At 39.1% G+C, this 22,571-nt stretch overlaps 1 protein-coding gene across 3 annotated transcripts in view; it reads left to right on the forward strand.

The window, feature by feature from the left end:
* The window catches only part of LOC139464973 (integrin alpha-8-like), a 122,164-nt gene that overhangs the window by 12,344 nt on the left and 87,249 nt on the right, over positions 1 to 22,571 (forward strand). For all 3 annotated transcript variants that reach the window (XM_071246615.1, XM_071246616.1, XM_071246617.1), the window contains exons 2-3: positions 2,084 to 2,205; positions 3,469 to 3,581. In XM_071246615.1, the coding sequence (XP_071102716.1) occupies positions 2,084 to 2,205; positions 3,469 to 3,581 (235 nt within the window). The remainder of the gene's footprint in view (positions 1 to 2,083; positions 2,206 to 3,468; positions 3,582 to 22,571) is intronic.

Raw genomic sequence — 22,571 nt, forward strand, 5'->3', positions numbered from 1 at the left:
AGAATGTTTTCATAGGATTTGACACGTTTAAAAAAACTAACCGAAACGTCGAAAGACAAAGTGTTCACTAATATATTTGAATTTAAGATTATTTAATATGTTTTGAATTTAAGATTATTTAACTGCGATTGACATGGAAAGTTGAATTCAATTTGTTTTGAGACTACTGATTTATTAACGTTGCGTAAAGTTTGTGAGATGTTAATTCTGTCGTCTGGTTGAACCCTGCTGTACCAGATTACAAAGAAAGGCCATAAAATATGAAAACAAGCTTAGTGTCTTGATTTATGCCGCATTCTGCTGTATGACAGCGGTCTGTAAGTAATTAAAAATTCATATGGGCAATGATCCATGCCGTCAGGGTGGGATGACCACCTGACCACCTGCCCGTCTGACCACCTGGTCCATGAGTCGACTCTTGCGACCAGATTAGCTTGCTGTCAACCTGGGTGCCCTTGTTCAAAACAACCTGAGCGCTTCGACTATCATAAGTTAAGGTATTGGTGTTACAATCACCTTAGCGCTAAGATCGCTTTGTACAACGGCACCCAGTTTTAACCTGGAATCCCCATAGGCTGAAAGCAAGCAGTGGTAAGGATAGTAGTATTTTAACTTACACGTGCACAATTCAGTAATACACTCATCCCTATAGTGACTGAATGCTTCTGTACACCAGTCCACAGTCCATTGTCGGCAATATTCCAGGTCTATCTCCCTAGTTCGAGTCTGGCCAGGCAAACCATTGATTGACAGCGGAAGTGATGACATGCAACCAAGTCCTACCCTAACCAACCAATCTTAAGTCTAGTCATATGACAAACATGGGTTCTGGGAACCTATTCACACACTGTAACCAACCAATCGTAAGTATAGTCATATGACAAACATGGGTTCTGGGAACCTATTCACACACTGTAACCAACCAATCGTAAGTCTTGTCTGGTCGTATGACAAGCATGGATTCTGGGAACCTATAAACACGCTGTAACCAGCCAATCGTAAGTCAAGTCTGGTCGTATGACAAGCATGGATACCAGGAATTTCATCTCCCCCTAAAACCCTCTTCGTGTTAAAAAGCCCAAAAGGCTTTATATACTAACCACCAAAAGAAAAGTGAATACCTTACATGTTGGTTAATATATGAAGACTTACTCCTATTCAAGAGATATTAGATTGGTTGGATGCTCAAGCGAACATACTGGTCTGTTGTGTGAACTGACGCTCATGAATGCATCACATGTGAGGTCATAGATCCATGACTTGAGATGCACCATTTGTCTTTGCAGGATTCGCGTGAAAAGTTTGCAAATCACACGCAGCTAATCATGATAAGAGTAAAGTCACTTTGTGGTAACACTTGACTGATATAACTCCATAATTCCAGCCTAGTTCGGCAAGGGTGGAAACTGGACATTTATAGTCAGTTAACCCCCTTACCAGTGGAAACTGGACTTTTATAGTCAGTTAACCCCCTTGCCTGTGGAAACTGGAGTTTTATAGTCAGTTAACCCCCTTGCCTGTGGAAACTGGACTTTTATAGTCAGTTAACCCCCTTGCCTGTGGAAACAGGACTTTTATAGTCAGTTAATCCCCTTGCCTGTGGAAACTGGACTTTTATAGTCAGTTAACCCCCTTGTCTGTGGAAACTGGACTTTTATAGTCAGTTAACCCCCTTGCCTGCGGAAACTGGACATTTATAGTCAGTTAACCCCCTTGCCTGTGGAAACTTGAGTTTTATAGTCAGTTAACCCCCTTGTCTGTGGAAACTGGACTTTTATAGTCAGTTAATCCCCTTGCCTGCGGAAACTGGACATTTATAGTCAGTTAACCCCCTTGCCTGTGGAAACTTGAGTTTTATAGTCAGTTAACCCCCTTGTCTGTGGAAACTGGACTTTTATAGTCAGTTAACCCCTTTGCCTGTGGAAACTGGATTTTATAGTCAGTTAACCCCCTTGCCTCGGGAAGATGCAACTTCTGGAAAGCAAGACTCCTTGTTGTTTAGGGTCAGAATGTAGGCCACCGCCACTGTTATGTCGAAGCTGTCCGCTGTGTTCAAGATGGTAACTCTAACATGCTTTTTCAGGCTGCTGATTGGAGCGCCCAAGGCCCAGACCTCGCAGCCAGGAATTACAAAGGGTGGAGCAGTTTACAGGTGTACCACCAATAGGAAAAACTATTGTCATGAAATTCCTTTTGACGAAAGTGGTAAGTGAGTCTACAATACATCGATCTTAGGCCAGATTGATTAAGATCTTGTTTTATGAATATACCAACACGAAATATTGAAAAAATAAACCTTAAAAAAGGTTTACATCCTGTTTTTGATTAAGTAAATGCTTATGTAGCAGGGCATGGAGTTATCCCACAGATGACATCCTTACCTTGTCATCTTGCTGACGGGGTTAACCTCTTTGGTCATGTGGACAAGGAGTCCGACCTCTGATCAGAAGGTCACTTATATTGAACTTTATTGTGTTTTTGCTTCAACCTTCTTCAAAAGCTTCAGAATTTATTTCTATTCATTCCTGACAATATCATGTGTCCTTCATCTTGGTTTGATATGGGCTTGGTTGGGTCCTGGTATGAGTCAGTTATATGCAGGTATTTATCTAGAATTATCTAGAAGTCCCCACATCTACAGCCAGTGTCAGTTAAAATTCCCAGATGGTAAGGAATAACTTCCCCTATTCATGTAATTGCATCTCGTGTTATGGCTTGGTAGAGGCGCTGTATGTATCTCTCTGATAACCGGACCAGTTAAAAGGAAGTGTTTTTAAAGCCTACTTTTTCATTATTGCATTCAAGTTAAAATAACTCTGAATTTTAAAAATATGAACTATAAGAAATATCTCAATGTTACGCAAAGTAACAATTATTTTCCAAATTTGCTTGCCAAGGGCTACTATGTTGGAATTGTAGTTAAATCCCTTATTCCAGTGTACAGACCTGATGACAAGGTGAGGTAATGTGAAATTGGGTTTAATGTCGCGTCCAAGATTATTGCACTTACATAGCGACGTGCATGTACGTGTGTGTCTTTGTGTGGCTGCTTGTCTGCTTGTACTACTCCGGACTGATGCCGATTTATAGTGCTAGCTCACTGAGATACCATGCCGCAGTTTAACATGAATACCCCACTCAGACACAGTATACTGACTCCGAGCCGACCAGTCCTTGCTTTAACCCCTTAATGCTGAGCGCCAGACAGGGTAACAACAAGTACCATCTTTTAACGTCTTTTGGTATGACGCGGCCAGGGATCGAAACCCCGGGCCTTCAGCTCTCTGGGCGGATGCTCTACCACTAGACCACAGAGGCAGTCCCTGACGACAAGACTGTAGTTTCTCCCTGTTCAAGTATGTTTTGAAAACCAATGAGACAATGTCTACGTTTGATATTATATTTGTTATCTGTGATTATATATTACCATTATTTACATTTTTGACATTTTTCTGTTTGCTTTTTCAGGAAATAATTTAAAATATGTACCAAGGACCCAAGACTATAGAGAGATAGACGACAAGTCTAACCAGTGGTTTGGAGCCACTGTACGGAGCTCGGGACAAAATGGAGTCATTGTGGTAAGTTACGAATTTCTGTTTCCATCGAAAGTCTACTCATCCACTTGTTTTCCTTTCAGCCTTGTTACGATGGTTTGATGATGTCAAGCCTCAAACTTTTTATCCAAGGAGCCACCTGGCTCCTTAAAACTTTTTTAAAGGAGCCAATTAGAAATTCAAGGAGCCGAGGCATAAAGTAGGGATCCAAAAGGGATCCAAAAGGGATCCAAAATCCCAATTTGCATTTGGGATGTGTTATATGACTTCAAAGTAATACGACACAAGTATAAGTAATATGACACAAGTATAAGTAATACGACACAAGTATAAGTAATACGACACAAGTATAAGTGAAGACAAAATTCTTTTGCGACATCAGACTCAAGTTTTATATACATTATGGGCAGATATTGACAAATTAGTCCCTTCATAGTTAAGATACTGGATCATGTTTGTAGACATTAGGGGGCATGGATGGCCCGGTCGTCTAAGTTGCCGCACTTCACTGTGCAGAGTTTTGTCCCTTGGGCACGCCAGGAACTCCTACTGACACTCTTCATCACATCTGACAAAAATACACATATTGCTAAAAAAATGAAATTATATATTTTACAAATTATTGGATGGAAGAAGAAGTGCCGTTAAACATGTCAAATAACCCATGACCTATTGTCATGCTATCATCACGACATGATAGAATATACTTTGGAATTTTTAACAAACAAAATGTTCTTTTCTTTTGAGGGTTTAGGGGTCTTTACAAATAACATACTTTTGAGGAAGATTTTATGTTTTAGTACCAGTACACTCATGAACAAAAAGATCAATTGCCCCTCCCTACCCATTTTCCCAAATGACTGGTCCCTAGAGCTACATTACCGACTGTGTAGCCCCTGTGTCTGAATGTCAGACTGCAACAACACCATCAATATGTTCAACTGGGTTGAACCAAATTATTCTATGGTGATCTCAAGTGGGAATTACACTGATACAACAGCTCAACTATCTAAAACTTGGATTTAATGTGTTTACATACATTGGGTTGGGCAAGCCGTCCTCAGTGGCGTCAATATAGAATATTACTACCAAAATATATAGCATATCTAAAGGCAGACTTGAGTCACGAGGTTATATACGTCCTGGGTTGAACTGGGACCTCCTGTTTCCTGTACCGTAGAGGTTGCAGTGAATGCACCTGTGTAAATCACAGCCCTTTGGGTTAATCCTTGCAGCATCTGTGGACAATACTGCATCTCACTTGATAGACTTTCACAATCTCTAAGGTAATAATTATTAGTTTATATCATAATTTCTAGATTATGTAAATAATAAGAACATATTGTCCCTATAAGAGTCCATCTTCCCGAGGCAAGAGAGTAAACTGCCTCTAAAAGTCCAGTTCCCACCCTTGCCGAACTAGGCTGGAATTCCTGGGCTCGATCGTAGCACCACCAGTGGATATTAGTTATGTCCCTTCTAAGCCTCTCCTATGGACCAATCAGATTCCACCTCACGTATCACTTGCATTTGCTTCAAACAAAATGGCAGCACCCAGTCAAGACAATCTGATTGATAACGAAGATCTATATTGGGATAAAACAGGTCTTACATCGCGAAGTGCATCAAATCACGTGAGCACCTTGATTAAAAACATGAAAAGATTTGTAAAATATCTGTTGACAACGAATGGGCGGTACATATGCTTTGCAAATCCTACAATTGACCGAAATCTGCACGTAAGTTTACGAACCGGATTTCGATTTCATTGCGCGATTTTTATTGGACTATGCACAGACTCATTAGGCCAGCCAAAATGTAACTCCATAATACCAGCCTAGCTTGGCAAGGGTGGAAACTGGAATTTGACAGTCAGTTAACTCACTTGCCTCAGGAAGATGATAAGAGTCTGGAGTCCTCAGTACTGTGCACAGATCTAATGCCAATAAAAGATAAAATTACTACACATCCATGGACTTTTCTTTCAATACAGCCTTGTAGCAAGGCTACTGACTTATCAAAAGGGCAGTTGGATATTGCAGGTCATCTGGTTAGGGGGATGATCTGAAGGTATTTTCCAGTCTTGTTAACAAGTTACAGATTGTGTCTGTGTAATGCAGGCGATTATACACTACTGGATTTATCGATGTCATAAGACCTGAGTAAGACGAGTCAACTCGCATTTGAGTTTAATCAAACTTGCAAATTTACATGAACCAAGTCCTCTTTTAATCTCTTAGGTTCAGTCCCAACTTGGTACAAGTCCATGGTTCCTGCTGCCCTGACTGTAGTATAAACTGTAGTATTGACTGTAGTATTGTACCTGTGAATATCTGGGTTAGAATAGGTCTTCAGCAACCCATGCTTGCTGTATAAGGCGACAATGCTTGTCGTAAGAGGAGACTAACGGGATCGGGTGGTCAGGCTCACCAACTTGGTTGCTGCATGTCATCGATCCCAATTGCGTGAGACATATAGTTGTGCCTTCTTCGGAAGACTGAAGGCCTAAGACTTCATATTGCTGTAATACCAAGCTGCTTTAATGCTTATTTGTGCAACTGCCTTGTCAAAGTGTGTGTGTGTGTGTGTGTGTGTGTGTGTGTCTGCACATGGTCGTCACTATTTAAAATGGAAACTTCTTTTTTTTATAAACGTTTTTATTGTTCCCAGAGTTGTAGATTAATACAGTATTCCGTCAAAGACATATTTCGGATTGCATAGAATGGCACAATACACTCTTTAGAAAATTAAAGGGTTGGAAACAAACATTGTCCTATTTCAAACCAACACGGTTGCAACACACAGTCAGACTCAAACATATCATGTATCAACAGAGAGCTATGAATCAAATGCTGAGAATAAAGGTAACCATTTTCTATTAAAGTTACTTTTGTCATCCTTTTTTATAGCAATAAATTTCTCGATTGAATATATGTTTTTCAACAATTTTAAAAGTATATCTAATTTCGGTTTGGTTCCTTTAATTCCACTTACATGAATGGAAACTTACTAAACCTTAACAGACATGGTTAACTGCCTCCTACAGCAGTCATCCCCATGGCAACCATTTCCTCTAATGGACACGTTCTTCAGGTGATAAATCTGGGCAGTGATTGTGTACAATCCTCTGTGGACCATTTTCTAAACTCAACAGAAATCTTTACCACATAAATTTCATGTGACCACTTAGAGAGTACATCAGATCACTGGATTGTTTGGTTTTGACTTGATTTTTTACAGACCGCTGTCGTATAGCTGGAATAATCCTGAGTACGCCAATAAACAACAAACAAACAAACATCAGATTGATAAGATGTTCAAAAGTATTCATAAAATGATGAACAATTATTCTTAATAACATTTAGTAATGTTCATATTATATTGGGTGGAAAATTGGAAGTTATGTATTTTACACAGGGGGAAGAGTCCCTTCAAGATTTGTGTAACATAGTTGACGTTAATTAGAAGATATATGGTAGACTGTCATCCCTCCTGGGCGTCTTCTATTTCTGTAGCCAGGGTGGAGTTTCTACAACTTCCCCAACTTTACTTCTGGTTTAAGCGCGGTTGTGAAAACAGACCGTGAACACTGAATCCAGTTACATCTGCGGTTTTCCTCTGAAGAGGAATCTCGGGTCACAGGTCCTGTTACAGGTCCTCAGGTCATGTCATGTGGCACAGGGCACAGCCTCAGCCTCAGCCTCTAGAACAAAGGAGAAAACTGGTACAACTGTTTTATGACATTCAGAAAGTGTAAGAAATCTGGGTGTAACAATTCAGTCCAACAGTATAGTATGACCAGTAGGGTGTCATTGTTGACAGTGTAGGGGTCACAACAGTGTGATCATGTCATTGTTTCATCATTTAGTTGTACATTGTATTCCCATTGTTTCATCATTTAGTTGTACATTGTATTCCCATCGTTTCATCATATAGTTGTACATTGTATTCCCATTGTTTCCTCATTTAGTTGTACATTGTATTCCCATTGTTTCCTCATTTAGTTGTACATTGTATTCCCATTGTTTCCTCATTTAGTTGTACATTGTATTCCCATTGTTTCATCATTTAGTTGTACATTGTATTCCCTTTGTTTCATCATTTAGTTGTACATTGTACATGGTTTTACACTGTATATCCGTATATAAGAGAAACATGGTTTTACACTGTATATCCGTATATAGGAGAAACATGGTTTTACACTGTATATCTGTATATATATGAGAAACATGGTTTATATAAGAGAAACATGGTTTTACACTGTATATCTGTATATATATGAGAAACATGGTTTTACACTGTATATCCGTTTATAAGAGAAACATAGGTTTACACTGTATATCTGTATATATATATGAGAAACATGGTTTTACACTGTATATCAGTATATAAGAGAAACATGGTATAACACTGGCTAACAGAGCCCTGGTAGACCATGTGAAGCAATGTGTTAGTACTTGCCCCACAGACAACTGTTTGTAATAATGTTTTCCCCTCTGGGGCTGTTATCACGCCCTATGTCCTATTACGCTGCCCCTGTTTGTACCTTTGACATATACGTCATGATGATCGTAGTTCACCCCTGCTTGCAGCACTTACTGTGTCACCTTCCACCTCTCACATTTCAAATATTTTTTATTTTTAAAATACGTTGAAGAAATATGTGTAGTTTGTTTTAAAACTTCAAGCAGCAATTTAAAATAGCATGATAAATGCACCTGTTTACTTGGAGGATAAAAAAAGGTGAAATATTGTAAAAGTAATTAGTAACTAACGAGACAGAATTCTGTATGTTTATATTACAGATTATCTACTACAAAAAATTGAAACGTGTTACGTATGAATGGCAAAACAGTGGTGAAAGTGTGTGTGTGTGTGTGTGTGTGTGTGTGTGTGTGTGTGTGTGTGTGTGTGTGTGTGTTTCATGTCATGAGGGTCAGACTGTCTGTCTGTCTGTCTGTCTGTCTGTCTGTCTGTCTGTATGTATGTATGTATGTATGTATGTATGTATGTAAGATAAGATAATAAGATAATATTTATTGCAGAATCGTTCCATTACTGGACAGATGCAATTTTGAAAGACAAGATATTATGATCCATATAAACATATATACAGACATACATAATTTACATTTCTGTAGACATAAACAAAATAATCAATATTATATGATGTGATGATATTTTTTTTATACATGAAATGTCAACGGTTGATTATGGAGGGGTATTTATTGTTTGAAATTATAGATGTGGAAACAAATGCAGTTGATATTGACTGCTTCATTATTTGACAGGATGTATTGAAATAATTTATCTTCATGACTGTGGACATTTACATTTACCTTTTGTCTAGATAATTTTTCAAAGAGTATATTTCTTTCTCGAGTGTGTTTAATACAGTGAAGTAAGTAATGTTTTTCGTTATCAATGATTGAACATGTAGAGCATGCCCAGTTATGTGTTGTTTTGTTGACACCTAATATGGATTTACAAAATATGTATGTATGTATGTATGTATGTATGTATGTATGTATGTATGTATGTATGTATGTATGTATGTATGTATGTATGTATGTATGTATGTATGTATGTATGTATGTATGCATGCATGCATGCATGAATGCATGCATGTATGTATGTATGTATGCATGCATGTTTGTTTTCTGAATATAGGGGTGTTAAATGACCATCAAAGGGAGATGGCTCCCTTATAGTCGTAGAGAAGGTATCAAATATCGGTACACCCTGCTGAAGGCGGAGGGGGGAACTCCACTCCAAGGGGAACCAGAAACGGTAACCATGGTGATGTGTAGCCTGCTCTTTAGTGCATTCTTGACAAGTAGGTAATGTCAAATAAAACGCTGTTGTAAATAACACACAAAGGTCAGTTCTTAGCACTGTAGTGTGTACGTAACTAGTGCCACTGGGTCTAAGGAATGCAGTTGAACCAGATCACGATTAATCAAGGTCAGACTGTTCATGGATATTACAATACCACCAGGGGGCACTGTTTCACATACTACAAGACATAATTGTCATAAATTGGCAATCGGAATGTTACAAAAGTGAAAATGTGAAAAAAGGGAAATATCTTTCTGAAGCAGTTTCTGTAGAACTAGCAAACAGGAATCAGCAACACAACTCCTTCAAAGTTTAATTTACAATATTTCTTATGTAATTTGTTTCAAGGAATTGGGTCTTTGATATTGAATGAACTTGAAAATAGCACTTGCGGTGGGAAGGTGTTAGAGACTGAAGGCATATGTTAGTAGTACACACACATGGCGTCTTTACTGTAAGCATTAACCAGCGTTGGGAGGGAAGTGTGGCTATATTTGTAGCTAAATACTTGACAGCATGTGGCCACATACAGGAAGGGGGAGGGAGGGAGGTGGGAAGGGGGGTGCTGCTGCACGGTTGAAGCTAGGATATAACACATGTATGTCCTGGCCAGATTATAAACTGTATATATGACTGGCCAGGATATATGTTCAGTCTAGATTAAAGGGGCACTGATCTAACACAATTCCCCGGGACTGGTTGTTGCCTTTGTTATTTTTTTTTCCCAGTGAGTACCCGGATGTAGAGCAGAAATCTAGACTAGCTCGCGACCTCTGTTGCGCCATTCGTAAGCGCAATAGTCACTTTTATGGATACCGATAGTAATAAGAGCGTATGGTTACATTGATCAACAAAATGAAATACAATTTTCGAGATAATAAGGAAATGTAGGTATCTTTGTGGGTAGCATCGGTAATGGTGACGAAGTTTTGATAAGTCACTTGCTTGGTAATTTTGTGATTTTCGTTTACACTATTTTGACTTGCAACACAAAGTAAATATTTCACCTGATCATTGCTTTTTTTATAGTGTTTATATTTTTTTACTGTCAAAATATGTAACATATTTATTAAACGTCTACATATTCAGTTGTTTTACAAAGTGACTGAAAAACATTTCCATCTGTATTATTATGATAACGAATTCCAAACATTTTGATGTTTAATGTCATCACCAAGAGACTGAAAATGTTACGTTGAAAAGTACATTTCTATGTTGTTTGGCTTCTAACCCTACATAATAATCTGTTGTGATGTTTGTAGGCCCTTTTGATCGTCTTAATCAATCTGGACAGATTTTTTAGTCAAAATGACTGAAATATTTACACATTTTATAAATTGCCTGAGAGAATCACATTTTACAAATTGACGGTAATCTATACACGCTTACAAAGGAAATGACCTGTGAAAACAACGTCTATAGCGCATTGAAGAATTTCCCAACCAAGACGTAGAGAAACAAGAACGAATCGGTTCAAATGAAGGAAAACAAAATGCAAATGACATGATTACAACTTACCAAATTTATGTGTATAAATAGACAGCTTCCTTGTTCGAGGAATGTATCCGTGAATATCCACACAAAGGAATAATATCCCACTCGTCTGCAGCTATACAAAATAAGTTATTCGATGTCACGTGTCTCTGTAACTGTCAAATATTCTAAAAGATATATATCGTTTCGGGATATTATAACCAGTGTTCGTTTCTCAACTGATCACTTGGATTGTGTCTGGTGTTTCACACAGGTGTCAAGTCTCAAGGGTTGGCTGAGAAAGGCCACGTGACAACTATTTTCATTACGTCCACGGTTCCTAAAAAATCCATTGAGTTTGATAACAATGAGCAACCAATCAACGTATTATCAGTTAACCCTTTGAACAAAGTATGTTGTTTTTACATCAGCACTTCACGCCATGATATGAGTGTATTCCCGTTGTTTTAGTAAACCTAGACATGTAAACACTCACTTTTGACATATCCACTGTGCAAGATAACAGTGATTAATCAATCAACATATTTTCTGTTAATCCTTTGATGACTAGGAACTGATCATTCATCTCTTGCTGGGCTGCCACGTGCTTATTACATAACGCACATTTCACCTCACTTCAAACATGGATTTAGATTGAATAATTACCCCAGACACAAATAAATGCCAAATGAGAACCTTTGTCAAGTAATCTAAGTGGTGCTACCACTAATTGTACCTGTAATAAATTCATTAACTGAGCATCAAGTGAATGACGACAAATACACAAGTGTAAGGTTATACGAAAAAACGTGGATGAAAACAAGGGAGTAGTAATCGTATTATCAACGCAATCCGAAATCCGAAAATGCTTTCACTGCATGGATACTTTTTTTTAGTATTAAACTATAACCATCTGGGGTATTTCCAAATGACGACTTCCGATGAGCTCCGCCGTTCTTTTTGTCTGTTTGTTTAGGCTGAAGAAATTAATAAACATGCGCCCTTTGTCGAATCTTTATAGATCACAGTTAACCATTCAGTGTTTCTGCAAAAATGCGTAAAACAAATATTGCCTCCAGCCTCCAAGTTTATTTAGCTGTTCTTGCAGACGGTAGCCCAGTCTCTGGTCACACTCAGTTGCGTTGCGTATCATCCGGGTACTCACGGGGGAAAAAACAATAACAAAGGCAACAACCAGTCCGGGGAATGGCGTTAGATCAGTGCCCCTTTAAGCTGTATATCACTTGTCAGGATAAATGACCAGTTAGGAATTAACTCTATATCTGGTCAGATATATGATTATAACCTGTATAGATGATATAGGATGTTTTTTTGGTTCGTTTTTTTTATTTGACGCCGCAATTAGCAATAGTCCAGCAGTATGACGGCGGTCTGAAAATCATCGATTATATGTATATAGTATACAGAATAAATGTGACCAGTCAGGATATATGTTCAGTCAAGTATATACTGTATATAGATATGTGTTTATTTACCAATCAACTCTTTCATGTTTTCCTTAAGACAGTTTCAGTGTTTGTTGGCACAGTGGTGCTGCGTCCTCTTGCTTGTCCTAGGTTTCGTCCCCATGTGTAGCCTCGGTGATGGCACTGATTCAGAGAGTTCTTATCATCTTTATCTCCGTGTTGACATCCTGAATATCACCAGAAGTATAAGTCAGGCTGCCACTTCCTGTGTTCCCTCGTAGCCACTCTGTCTGCCGAGGAAACAAATTCACCCACTGAGACTAGTCATGATACGAGGTGTATCTGTAATAACTTGTGATAAATATGTAAATAAGGTTTAATAGTGCTTACTTCATGTACTGTTAAAACCTCTTTTGCAACATGAGGTGAGGTGAAATGGGTTTAGGGTATCATTAAGAAGATTAATTACGTACATTACGATGTGTGTATGTCTGCTCATATTGGTCTGGACTTCAGCCGGTTTGATAGTGCTGGAGCACTGAGATACCACAGTTTAACATGGATAGCCAACTCAGACACAGTGTACTGACTCCGAGCCAACCAGGCCTTGTTTCATCCATCTTTTAACGTCTTTTGGTTCTGAACGGCCAGGGGATTGAAACCACCGATGTTCAGCTTTCAAGGCACATGCTCCGCCCATTAGACCACAGAGGTGGTGCTTTTTTGGAAAAATGATAAAATTTGAGTCTTGTACCTTCCCTGATCAAATGTTACCAAAGGATGTGTACTACTCAAAGGATGTTAAGAACACTGATGTTTCCATATGAGTATAGTTAATCTGTCACGGCCATGGTGGTCTACATTATTGCTTTGATTCATAATGCACATCGCAGACTAAGTGCAATAATGTTGGACGCAACATTAAAACCCATTTGACTTTCCTCTTGCATGTGATACGTGAAGATCAGGGTTAGAATTGATCTTCAGCAACCCATGTTTGTCAGAGGTGACTATGCTTGTCATAAGAGGTGACTAACAGGATCGGGTGGTCAGGCTTGCTAATTTGATTGATCCATGTCATCGCAACCCAACTGCATAGCTCGAAGCTCAGGATGTCAATCACAGGATTGTCTGGTCCAGACTCCAGTATTTACACACCGTCGTCATATAGCTGAAATATTGCAGAGTGCAGCATAAAAAAACAAACAAACAATCAAACAAAAAGGTTTTGATTCAATGATAGGTTCTTGTCCACGAATGTATTGTGAGAATATTCACCTGTCAACTTATAATAATGAAAGGTGTTTAGCACAGGGATAACCAATTATCTTGTCTGGACTAAGATCAGAGTCCATTTCTTTGTTTCCAATGATAAAATGAATTTTGTTTTGAAATTTGACCATGTGAAAAATGAATCTGTTGGTGTACAAGTCATATATCTATGAATGTGATTGTTTCAGAATTGTTACATAGTATCATCAGCATTTATGCCGTGACTGGGGCTAATGCAATAAAAGAAAGATATTGATATATCATTGATAATTTACATGCTGAAGCTGATCATGTAATCTCCTGAATTGCAGTTTTACTGTTCTGTTCAATCTGTTAACGAGAAGCCCACGGGTCAGAAATAATTAGGTTTGGGATCCTGGTGTGGAGGATCATGGCAGGGGTCAATGGAGGGGCTCAATCAGCTGATGTGATCCTCCTGTAGGCTGTAAGGTGACCATGACACATCAAGGTCAGCAATCAAGGTCAGCAATCAAGGTCAACATGGAGTCATTTGGAAGTGTTTTGAGCACCAGCATCTCCATCTTGTATTACCTCCCTAGGGATCTTGTGTACACACTCAGAGTCTTTCAGGGGCATGGAGGGGTAGGAAGGGACGGTTTTGGGGGGAGGGGATGGCAATACCGGAGCTGTATGGGTGGGGAAGGTGGGTCTCTCATGATGAGGTGTGCGCACCCCCAGGGGTAGCAAGGAGCACCTAGTAGGGTCAGGGAGTGGGAGCGAGCAAAGGGGGGTGGGGTGGGAGGAGGAGTCCAGCCCAGAGGGTTGGTGGTGGTGTGTGAAGGGGCCGGGGGGGGGGGGGGGGGGGGGGGGTGTTGAGAAGGGGATACTACAGGCTGCTAGAGTTGAGAAGGGGATGAGTATCGGCTGCTAGAGCTGAGAAGGGGATGAGTATCGGCTGCTAGAGCTAAGAAGGGGATGAGTATCGGTTGCTAGAGCTGAGAAGGGGATGAGTATCGGCTGCTAGAGCTGAGAAGGGGATGAGTATCGGCTGCTAGAGCTGAGAAGGGGTTGAGTAGAGGCTGCTCGAGCTGAGAAGGGGATGAGTATCGGCTGCTAGAGCTGAGAAGGGGATGAGTATCGGCTGCTAGAGTTGAGAAGGGGATGAGTATCGGCTGATAGAGCTGTGGAGGGGATGGGACTGCAATGGTGATGAATGTGTTATTAAATACATACTCTGAGGTCTGTAAGAGAGACTAGAGAATGGTTCATGTATGGTGTCACTCTGTACGTTGAACATTATGAAACTCACTATGCAACAAGGAAGTAGCCAAGGGTGACACTGATCAGTGCTGTAATGGAAGTCTAACTGATGGATTTGGTCGTGTGTAGCTGGTGATTGCATTCAAAGTATATTTTATTTCGCAAAGCAGGTTCCTTAGACTAATTTCTTGTAGTAATTGTAAAAAAAACAGTTGTTCAATTATCTCAATAAAAATAAAACAAAAGGGAGCCCAGAGACTCTCTTCATTTTCAGATACTGATACTGCAGTAATCTAGACTTGCCAAACATTATAGACTTGCATGGGCTGTATTTGATATATATATTTGTATCAGGGTCTGTATGACAGACTAAAAGCAAGGGTGTTGTAACAGTTACAACAATATGGACTTTCAAGGAACTGAAAAGGAAATTACAATTACCGTATCCGACGTAATAAGCGCCGGAGCGCTCTCAAAATTAGATATAGGGGGCTCTTATTAGAATATTATTTTGGTGAAAAAAACAGAGTTAAAGGATTAATTTTGTGGTTTATGCTGACAGCCTGAAATGTTTATATACGACAGATATATTTTTCCAGAATTTAATTGCCCATAATTAAGGGTGCATATAACACACGAGTGCGTATTATACGCGAATAAATAAGTCTTGTGTACATTGATCAATCAGAAGGGGTGTTAATTGGGATTGTTCACTAGCCAATATATTAGCAAATATCGCTGTGGGCGCTTATTAGAGCGGGGCGCTTATTACGTCGAATACGGTAGGATAAAATAATGTAGAATAAAAAAAAATGACAAATAACTTGCAGGAACTGAAAAGGGTATTCGGTTATGTTTATTGTTCTTGTCATGCATCAGGGAGTAAAGTTTAACGGGACCAGCATGGGATTTCAATGAATGAAAAAAGGGCAATTTCATGTAGGATTTAATTTGTTGCCATGCAACTGGCAGTAACACTGTATAAGAATATGTAAGGGATTTCAAAGGGTTATAAGGGGCAGAATCTTTTGAAGGATATATTTTGGCAGTGACATTATACAAGAATATGTAAGAGATTTCAAAGAGTGCAAAGGGGCTGATTCTTTTGAAGGATATATTTTTGTTGCCGTGCAACAGGCAGTAATCTTATAAGACTACTGTTGACTGAAGCGGAAAGGGATTAGCATTGACCAAGAAGACAGCCATTCTATCACTGGGCTGCCCAGACGATGATGGACAGATGGCCTGCTGGTGGTGAAGACTGGATGGATGTGTGGTATTCTAGCTGGAGCATCAGAGACTGCATCAATTACTTCTCACCAGGTGGCCATCGAGGCAGCTGATTGGTCAGATCAGGTTCTGTCTTGGAGTAGATTGGATCATGATTTTGAGGCTTGAAATTTGTGGTCTGTTTCCTGGTCTGAGGGTGTTTCCTTATATAGAGAAAGGTGTTGAAGGGTGCAGGTTTAGGTTGCAATTGGGTGAGATACAGTAAGGTTGTATGCTGTGATGTAACTGGAATACTGTTCAAAAGTGGTGTTAAACCAAACTTGCTCACTTAGTCACTCACTCACTCACTCACCCACCCATCCACCCACTCACTCACTCACTCACTCACTCACTCACTCACTCTCTCACTCACACACTCGATCACTCACTCAATGGTATACTGGTGGTCAAACCAGCATTTTTTAATTTTATTTCCGCCCACTCAAACTTTCACAAGAGGGGATAGAATTAAAAGTTTTGGAACAGTCTTTTTCCCTTTTCACCAAGTCTGTTTACTACAGTTTCTTAAATGTGTCTTTTTATGACAATTTGTATAACTAAGTCAACATTACCCCGCTTCTAATTTTCAAAGTTGGTAACTATTGGAAACTAAGTAACGCTTGCTTTCAAATTATTTGTTTCAGAAATCATTCACAAAAGTTGTCTACTGACCTGTTTTGGGAAAGATAATCTCTGAACCAAATAGTAACGACTGAGATGCCTAATGTCCCAATTATAGGCCCGGCTACTGTTAGGACGACTTTGTCGTCTGAGTAGAAAAATGGTCCGTATTAATGAAGATATATTATCTTTGAGATGGTCCCTGAAATCTGTTTCTGAGGGGCACCTGCAAATGTTGTTGTTGTTTGTTGGAAGACCTCAGCGCTATCACCAGGATGTCCAGGATTTGTGACAACACATGAACACAGGTGTCTAATTTCCTACTTGCTAGATTGAAAGACAAAGAGTGGAAGTTAGTTAAAACTGTCGTTTGGATTTTGGTTCACAAGCCTTGTACATTCTGCATCTCTTACCATCAGCAACACTGTTGTCTTTCTTGCCAGAACAACATTTCCCAAGGCCTTTAGCCAGCTCCCACATAAAGAAGGTACCACCCATGTCAATATTACATAAACTGTGAAAGGATGTTCACACCAGGTTATTATTGGTTATATCCCATGTTTATCTGGTGCTGTTCTGTTAAGGCTGCACATGCTGAAGGCAGATAAATCTGCCTAATGGCCGAACAAGATGTTTTTAGATATCTTTTAAATGATTCATTTCCTGATGGTCAACATGTCTTGAACTTCTGCCGGGGAACTGATAGTTTTTCCAGCCTGAACATGCCGGTTCATTATTTCCTGAGGATTCAAATTCCGTTATGACAAATATTTCGTTGTGATGGAAATTTAAATTCATGCTAATATTGACTTTACCATGGATGTTTCCCAGCATGAGTAAGATAAGAAATAGTTAAATTCCATAAACTGGGGGAGCTATTTTTGGCCATGAAAGTTTGCGAAGGAACATACTTGAACCTTTTATAAAATGAGCTATAAAGCTGTGGAGGTTTAAGTTTGTAAGGGCTCAGGTTACCGCTTCAGCCATTTTGATTTGCAAGAGAAAGATAACGTTTGAGATCATGTATTGGGTCGAACAGAGAAAAGATTGACCAATCCACATTTGAATATATTTTAATAAAAAAGGTATTTTAGTTTCAGTATGTATAAGACTTTTAGATATGAATTATTAGGAATTCTGTCATGTTTTGAGACACAATAAAACGCACTACCCACAATTAATCTGTTTCACAGTATTGTTTCATAATAACATTTCACAGTATTTTTCGTTACCTGTATAATATTTTAAAGACAATATCGTTTCCTAATGATATTTTCACAGATCAGTTACATGATATTTCACAGTACTGTTTCATAATAACATTTCACAGTACTGTTTCATAATAACATTTCACAGTATTCTTGCATGATATTTCACAGTATTCTTTCATAATAATATTTCACAGTATTGAGTCCTGGTAACACTTCACAGTATTGTTTCATGGTAAAATTTCACAGTATTGTTTCATAATAATATTTCACAGTATTGTTTCATAATAATATTTAACAGTATTGTTTCATAATAACATTTCACAGTAGTGTTTCATGATATTTCACAGTATTGTTTCATAATAATATTTCACAGTATTGAGTCTTGGTAACACTTCACAGTATTGTTTCATAATAATATTTCACAGTATTGTTTCATAATAATATTTCACAGTATTGTTTCATAATAATATTTCACAGTATTGTTTCATAATAACATTTCACAGTATTGTTTCATGATAGTATTGCGTCCTAGGAACATTTCACAGTATTGCGTCCTAGAAACATTTCGTAACAACGTCTGTGAGCGATGTCCACATGCAGGCATGTCTCGTTAAGATGTGGGATCCCACAGACCTGTCACCCCATTATGTGTCTCCACTGGTCGGTCAGGTAGTTCATCCCTTCTCACTGCAGGCCGAGTGTCTTGTTTATGGAGTCCACCTGCTGGGACAGACACATTAATTACCTGAGTTAATTAGCAGCTGTGGGTTGGAGACAATTAATGCTTGTTAGAGGACTGGTTTATACAGCTTCAGAGCCATGTGACAATCAGGGGACATAACTCAGATGATGGAGAGATAAATCTTCAGAGACTTTTAGCGGCATCTTTAGGGAGTTGAACATTTTCCAGACAAGCAGAGGACATAACCAACTGTTAACTTTTGAAATGATCCAACAGGAATTTAATGTAAGGTTTCAAAAATTGTAACTGGATTTTACAGGAAAAACGTTTTGAATTATTTTTTGTGTTAGTACAAAGGAGTTTCAAATTTTAATGTTCTGATACCAGTATTGCAAGTTAATGATTTTAACAGACTGAATGATCGATGTGACAACTGATGCCATGGAGAAATTGGAGATTTCTACTTGGATTGATCAAATATGCAGGCCTTGTGTGTTATGTTAACCCCTGCTTTTACCATAATCAGGACCCGTGAAGATCCGGGGTAGAATAGGTCTTCAGCAACCCATAATTGCCGTAAAAGGCGACTATGTTTATTGTAAAAGGCGACTAAGGGGATCGGGTGGTCAGACTCGCTGACTTGGTTGATGCATGTCATCGTATCCCAATTGCGAGTTCGATTCCTGACATGGGTGCAGTGTGTGAAATATTTCTAAAAGCGGTAAAAAACAACCCTCACTTACTCACTCACTCACTCACTCACTCACTCATGTATGAAATTCTGTCTAATTTTATCTATTGTAGACAATAAACATTTAAAACATAACAAGAATTATGATCAGTTTAGATCTCCCACTAAAATGATCACTGTTGACTTCAAGAAGTTTGAAACCAGTAACTGAAAACCTTTACCACAACGATACCAAATCATCAATTCAGTTTGGTTGCTATTACGTCTATTAACACGCTCAGTGAAGACAAACAAGAAGGTCAGAGAATGCATGTGGAAACAAGTGTCTGCAGTAGCTGTGACCAGGGTAATTAAGTTAAGACAGTTTGAAGAGGTGGAGTCTGGAGGTAATGAGCCCCATTTCCTGATAGTGCAATCAGGGTTATGCCCTATAGCATGTGGACCACTTTAGGGTCCACTAGGGGCTCTGATGTTGATTTGTCTAATTAGCGGTTGTGTGGTTAGTAGTGTTTGATAAGGCTCCCTTGTCTGTGGTATCTGATAAGGCTTGTAGCATACCTCAGATATATTTAGTGGTTGAATGATAACATTGTTGTCATGTTTGAGAATTTGTTGAGGAAGACACAAGAAATGAATACCCTTCGTTGATGGTCTGTGTGGTTAGGATGAATCCTATGGCATCCTTTGTAGTACTGGCTAGGGGAGATTGGGCGAAAGACTTGCACAAGTCTCTGAGGCAATAATTCTTAGTTCAAATCATAATATCTTGTTTATATAAATAATAAGAACAAGATGTCCCTTTAAGAGATTGGTGTCCTTGAACTGTCGACATATCTAGACTTGCTAATAATATGAACAAGGAGATAGAATTGCTCTACACCATGGACTTTTTATTCAGTACAGCCTTGGAGCAAGGCTATCCTGGGGAATTTCAAGTGATAACTGGTAGCCGAGGGTCCAGATGTTCCAGCGCTGTTTGGTTGCCTAGCATGTCATAGGTTCGAATCCTAGTTTTACTCTTGTGTATGATGGTAAATGTTTCAGACCAGGTCCCCGTTCCACAAAGCAATCGTAGCACTACGACAGTTGTAAGTCAGTGTTAAAGTATTGGAGTAAGGGTCTTAGTGCTACAATCGCTTTGTGGAACGGGGCCCAGCATGATATTAGTAGGATCATTTATGTGGCCTTTGATCCACACTGTAGAGTATGCTGAATGCACTGCATTAAGAGACCTGTGAAGATCGGGGTGGAATAGGTCTTCAGCAACCCACGCTTGCTGTAAAAAGCGACTCTGCTTGTCATACCACAAGACCACAGAGACAGTCACCACCACTTAATATTATTGCATTAAGATGCTGGTACATGTATCTTATAATAGGGTAGATCTTGCTCTCATAGACTAATGAATCTTGATCCATCTTTCCTTTCATGCTGTTGAACAACTTGTTTGGATTATTCAAATTTTCTACCATAACAGACAAGTCCTTGGTGTATTTCTGACTTAATTTCCTTTTTGAATTACATAAATGTTTTGTCGCTTTATCCTCAATGGAGGAATTATTGATTTTAGGACAACAGGATCAATATAGATATGTGTAACGGTGTCTGACTTTAGACATTTACAAATTATCTCCGTTGAGATTGTCCCAGGGAATATAGGATATATTCCAGGCAGTGTATCAGAACGATCAAGTCTCTGCACAATGTTAGGGTTTGAGGCTGTATAGTTTTGATTGGGTACCGTTGCTGCTGTGTATATTTCGAGATATTTACATATAAAACCACCTATATCATGTCATGGTACTAGCAATGGAAATATGTATTAAACAAAAGTAGATTGGCAAGGTCTCACAACCAGAGTGAGTGAGTGAGTGAGTTGGGTTTAACGCCGCTTTTAACAGTATTCCAGTTATATCACGGCGTGTCAGCTTAATGTTGGAGGAAAGCCTGAAGTGATGCAGGTCTTAGACTTTTACCGCTTCGGTGAAACCCACGAGCACGGATATGGTGGTGACAAACCTAGAAACATAATCGGGGCGAACCGGGAGTCGAACCCACAATCACAGCAAATCGCGGCGCCTTAGACTACTGGGCCACCCGTGCCCCCTCTTGATACAGTGGGCATGAGAGCAGGAAGTGCTCCTCCTCCTCGGAATGGCAATCACAGTGTGGACAGAGCCTATTTTCCACTGGAGTGTTGGAATGCTGAAGAAGTCGTTTATCAGGATAGAAAACTTGGCTGTAATTGCTCAGATGTAAAACAAGTCGGATCTAAAAGTGATGTTTAGAAGGCTATTTTGGACTACGTGTGTGAAGGTTGTGTTGGCACAGTTTGTGAACACCTCAACTGCTGTTGTGCTTTGTGAGCTGTTTTCAATCCGAAACCATATTTTTGAAACAGTTAAGAATAACTTTATGAACGGAAATATTTTTTAATAAGGACTTACATCTTTGGATGAGTCATTCATTACACGGTTTTGTTTCATTGACCGAAAGGTTAATTAGTTTTAATTAGATGACCTGACACCGTAATTAAATTCCAAAGTGTAGATTTGAAATAGATCATTCAAAGCTTTCTTTGATGTGAATTCGCTGTCTCTGAGCTCATCTTATTGGCCATAATGTCTTTCAACACGTTTTGATGTCAGCTTTTTCACTAATGGACTCTACACCTGGGAATACAAAAAAATATTCCCGGGCAGGAGATAACTGTTGCCACACGATCCTGATGCTGGGTGATGATTGGCTGTGTGGTGGAAGATGGCAGCAAGTCCCCTGACACTCACACAAACAACCTGTTTGACCAGTGCATGAATTCCTTAGAATGATGGCGGGGGGGGGGGGGGGGGGGGGGACTACATAGACAGATCATCAATCATGTCAGTAACACTATGTTGATGACGGTCTGTTTATTCTTAGTATATTCTAAACAAAAGTCTGGTTTCAAGGATGAGTCTTCCAGAAACAAACTTGAAGGAGAAAGAATTCAATATTTTACTGTTTGAATGAAAATACTCATACGTGCAGTTTGAATATCTCTTTGTTTGTATTATGTCAGTTTTAGTCCAAGCATCTTTTTTGGCAAGTCAACCTCAATTCAACACTGACAGCTTTTAATTTTTATCCTCCATCATATTGACCAAGAAATCCTTATAACAAACCGAAAAGCGAGCAGGCAATTGAGAATGTCAACATGGGAGAACTGAAAGACACACTAGAATAAGGAATATCATAGACACATCTATTCGTTAAATTTTAGATTATTTTTGTTTGGGTTTTGTTATCATGTAATGGTAATCCGAATCAGCC

This window comes from Haliotis cracherodii, unplaced genomic scaffold (genome assembly GCF_022045235.1).
Source record: "Haliotis cracherodii isolate W230 unplaced genomic scaffold, xgHalCrac1.p SCAF_17, whole genome shotgun sequence".
Taxonomy (NCBI): Eukaryota; Metazoa; Mollusca; class Gastropoda; order Lepetellida; family Haliotidae; genus Haliotis; species Haliotis cracherodii.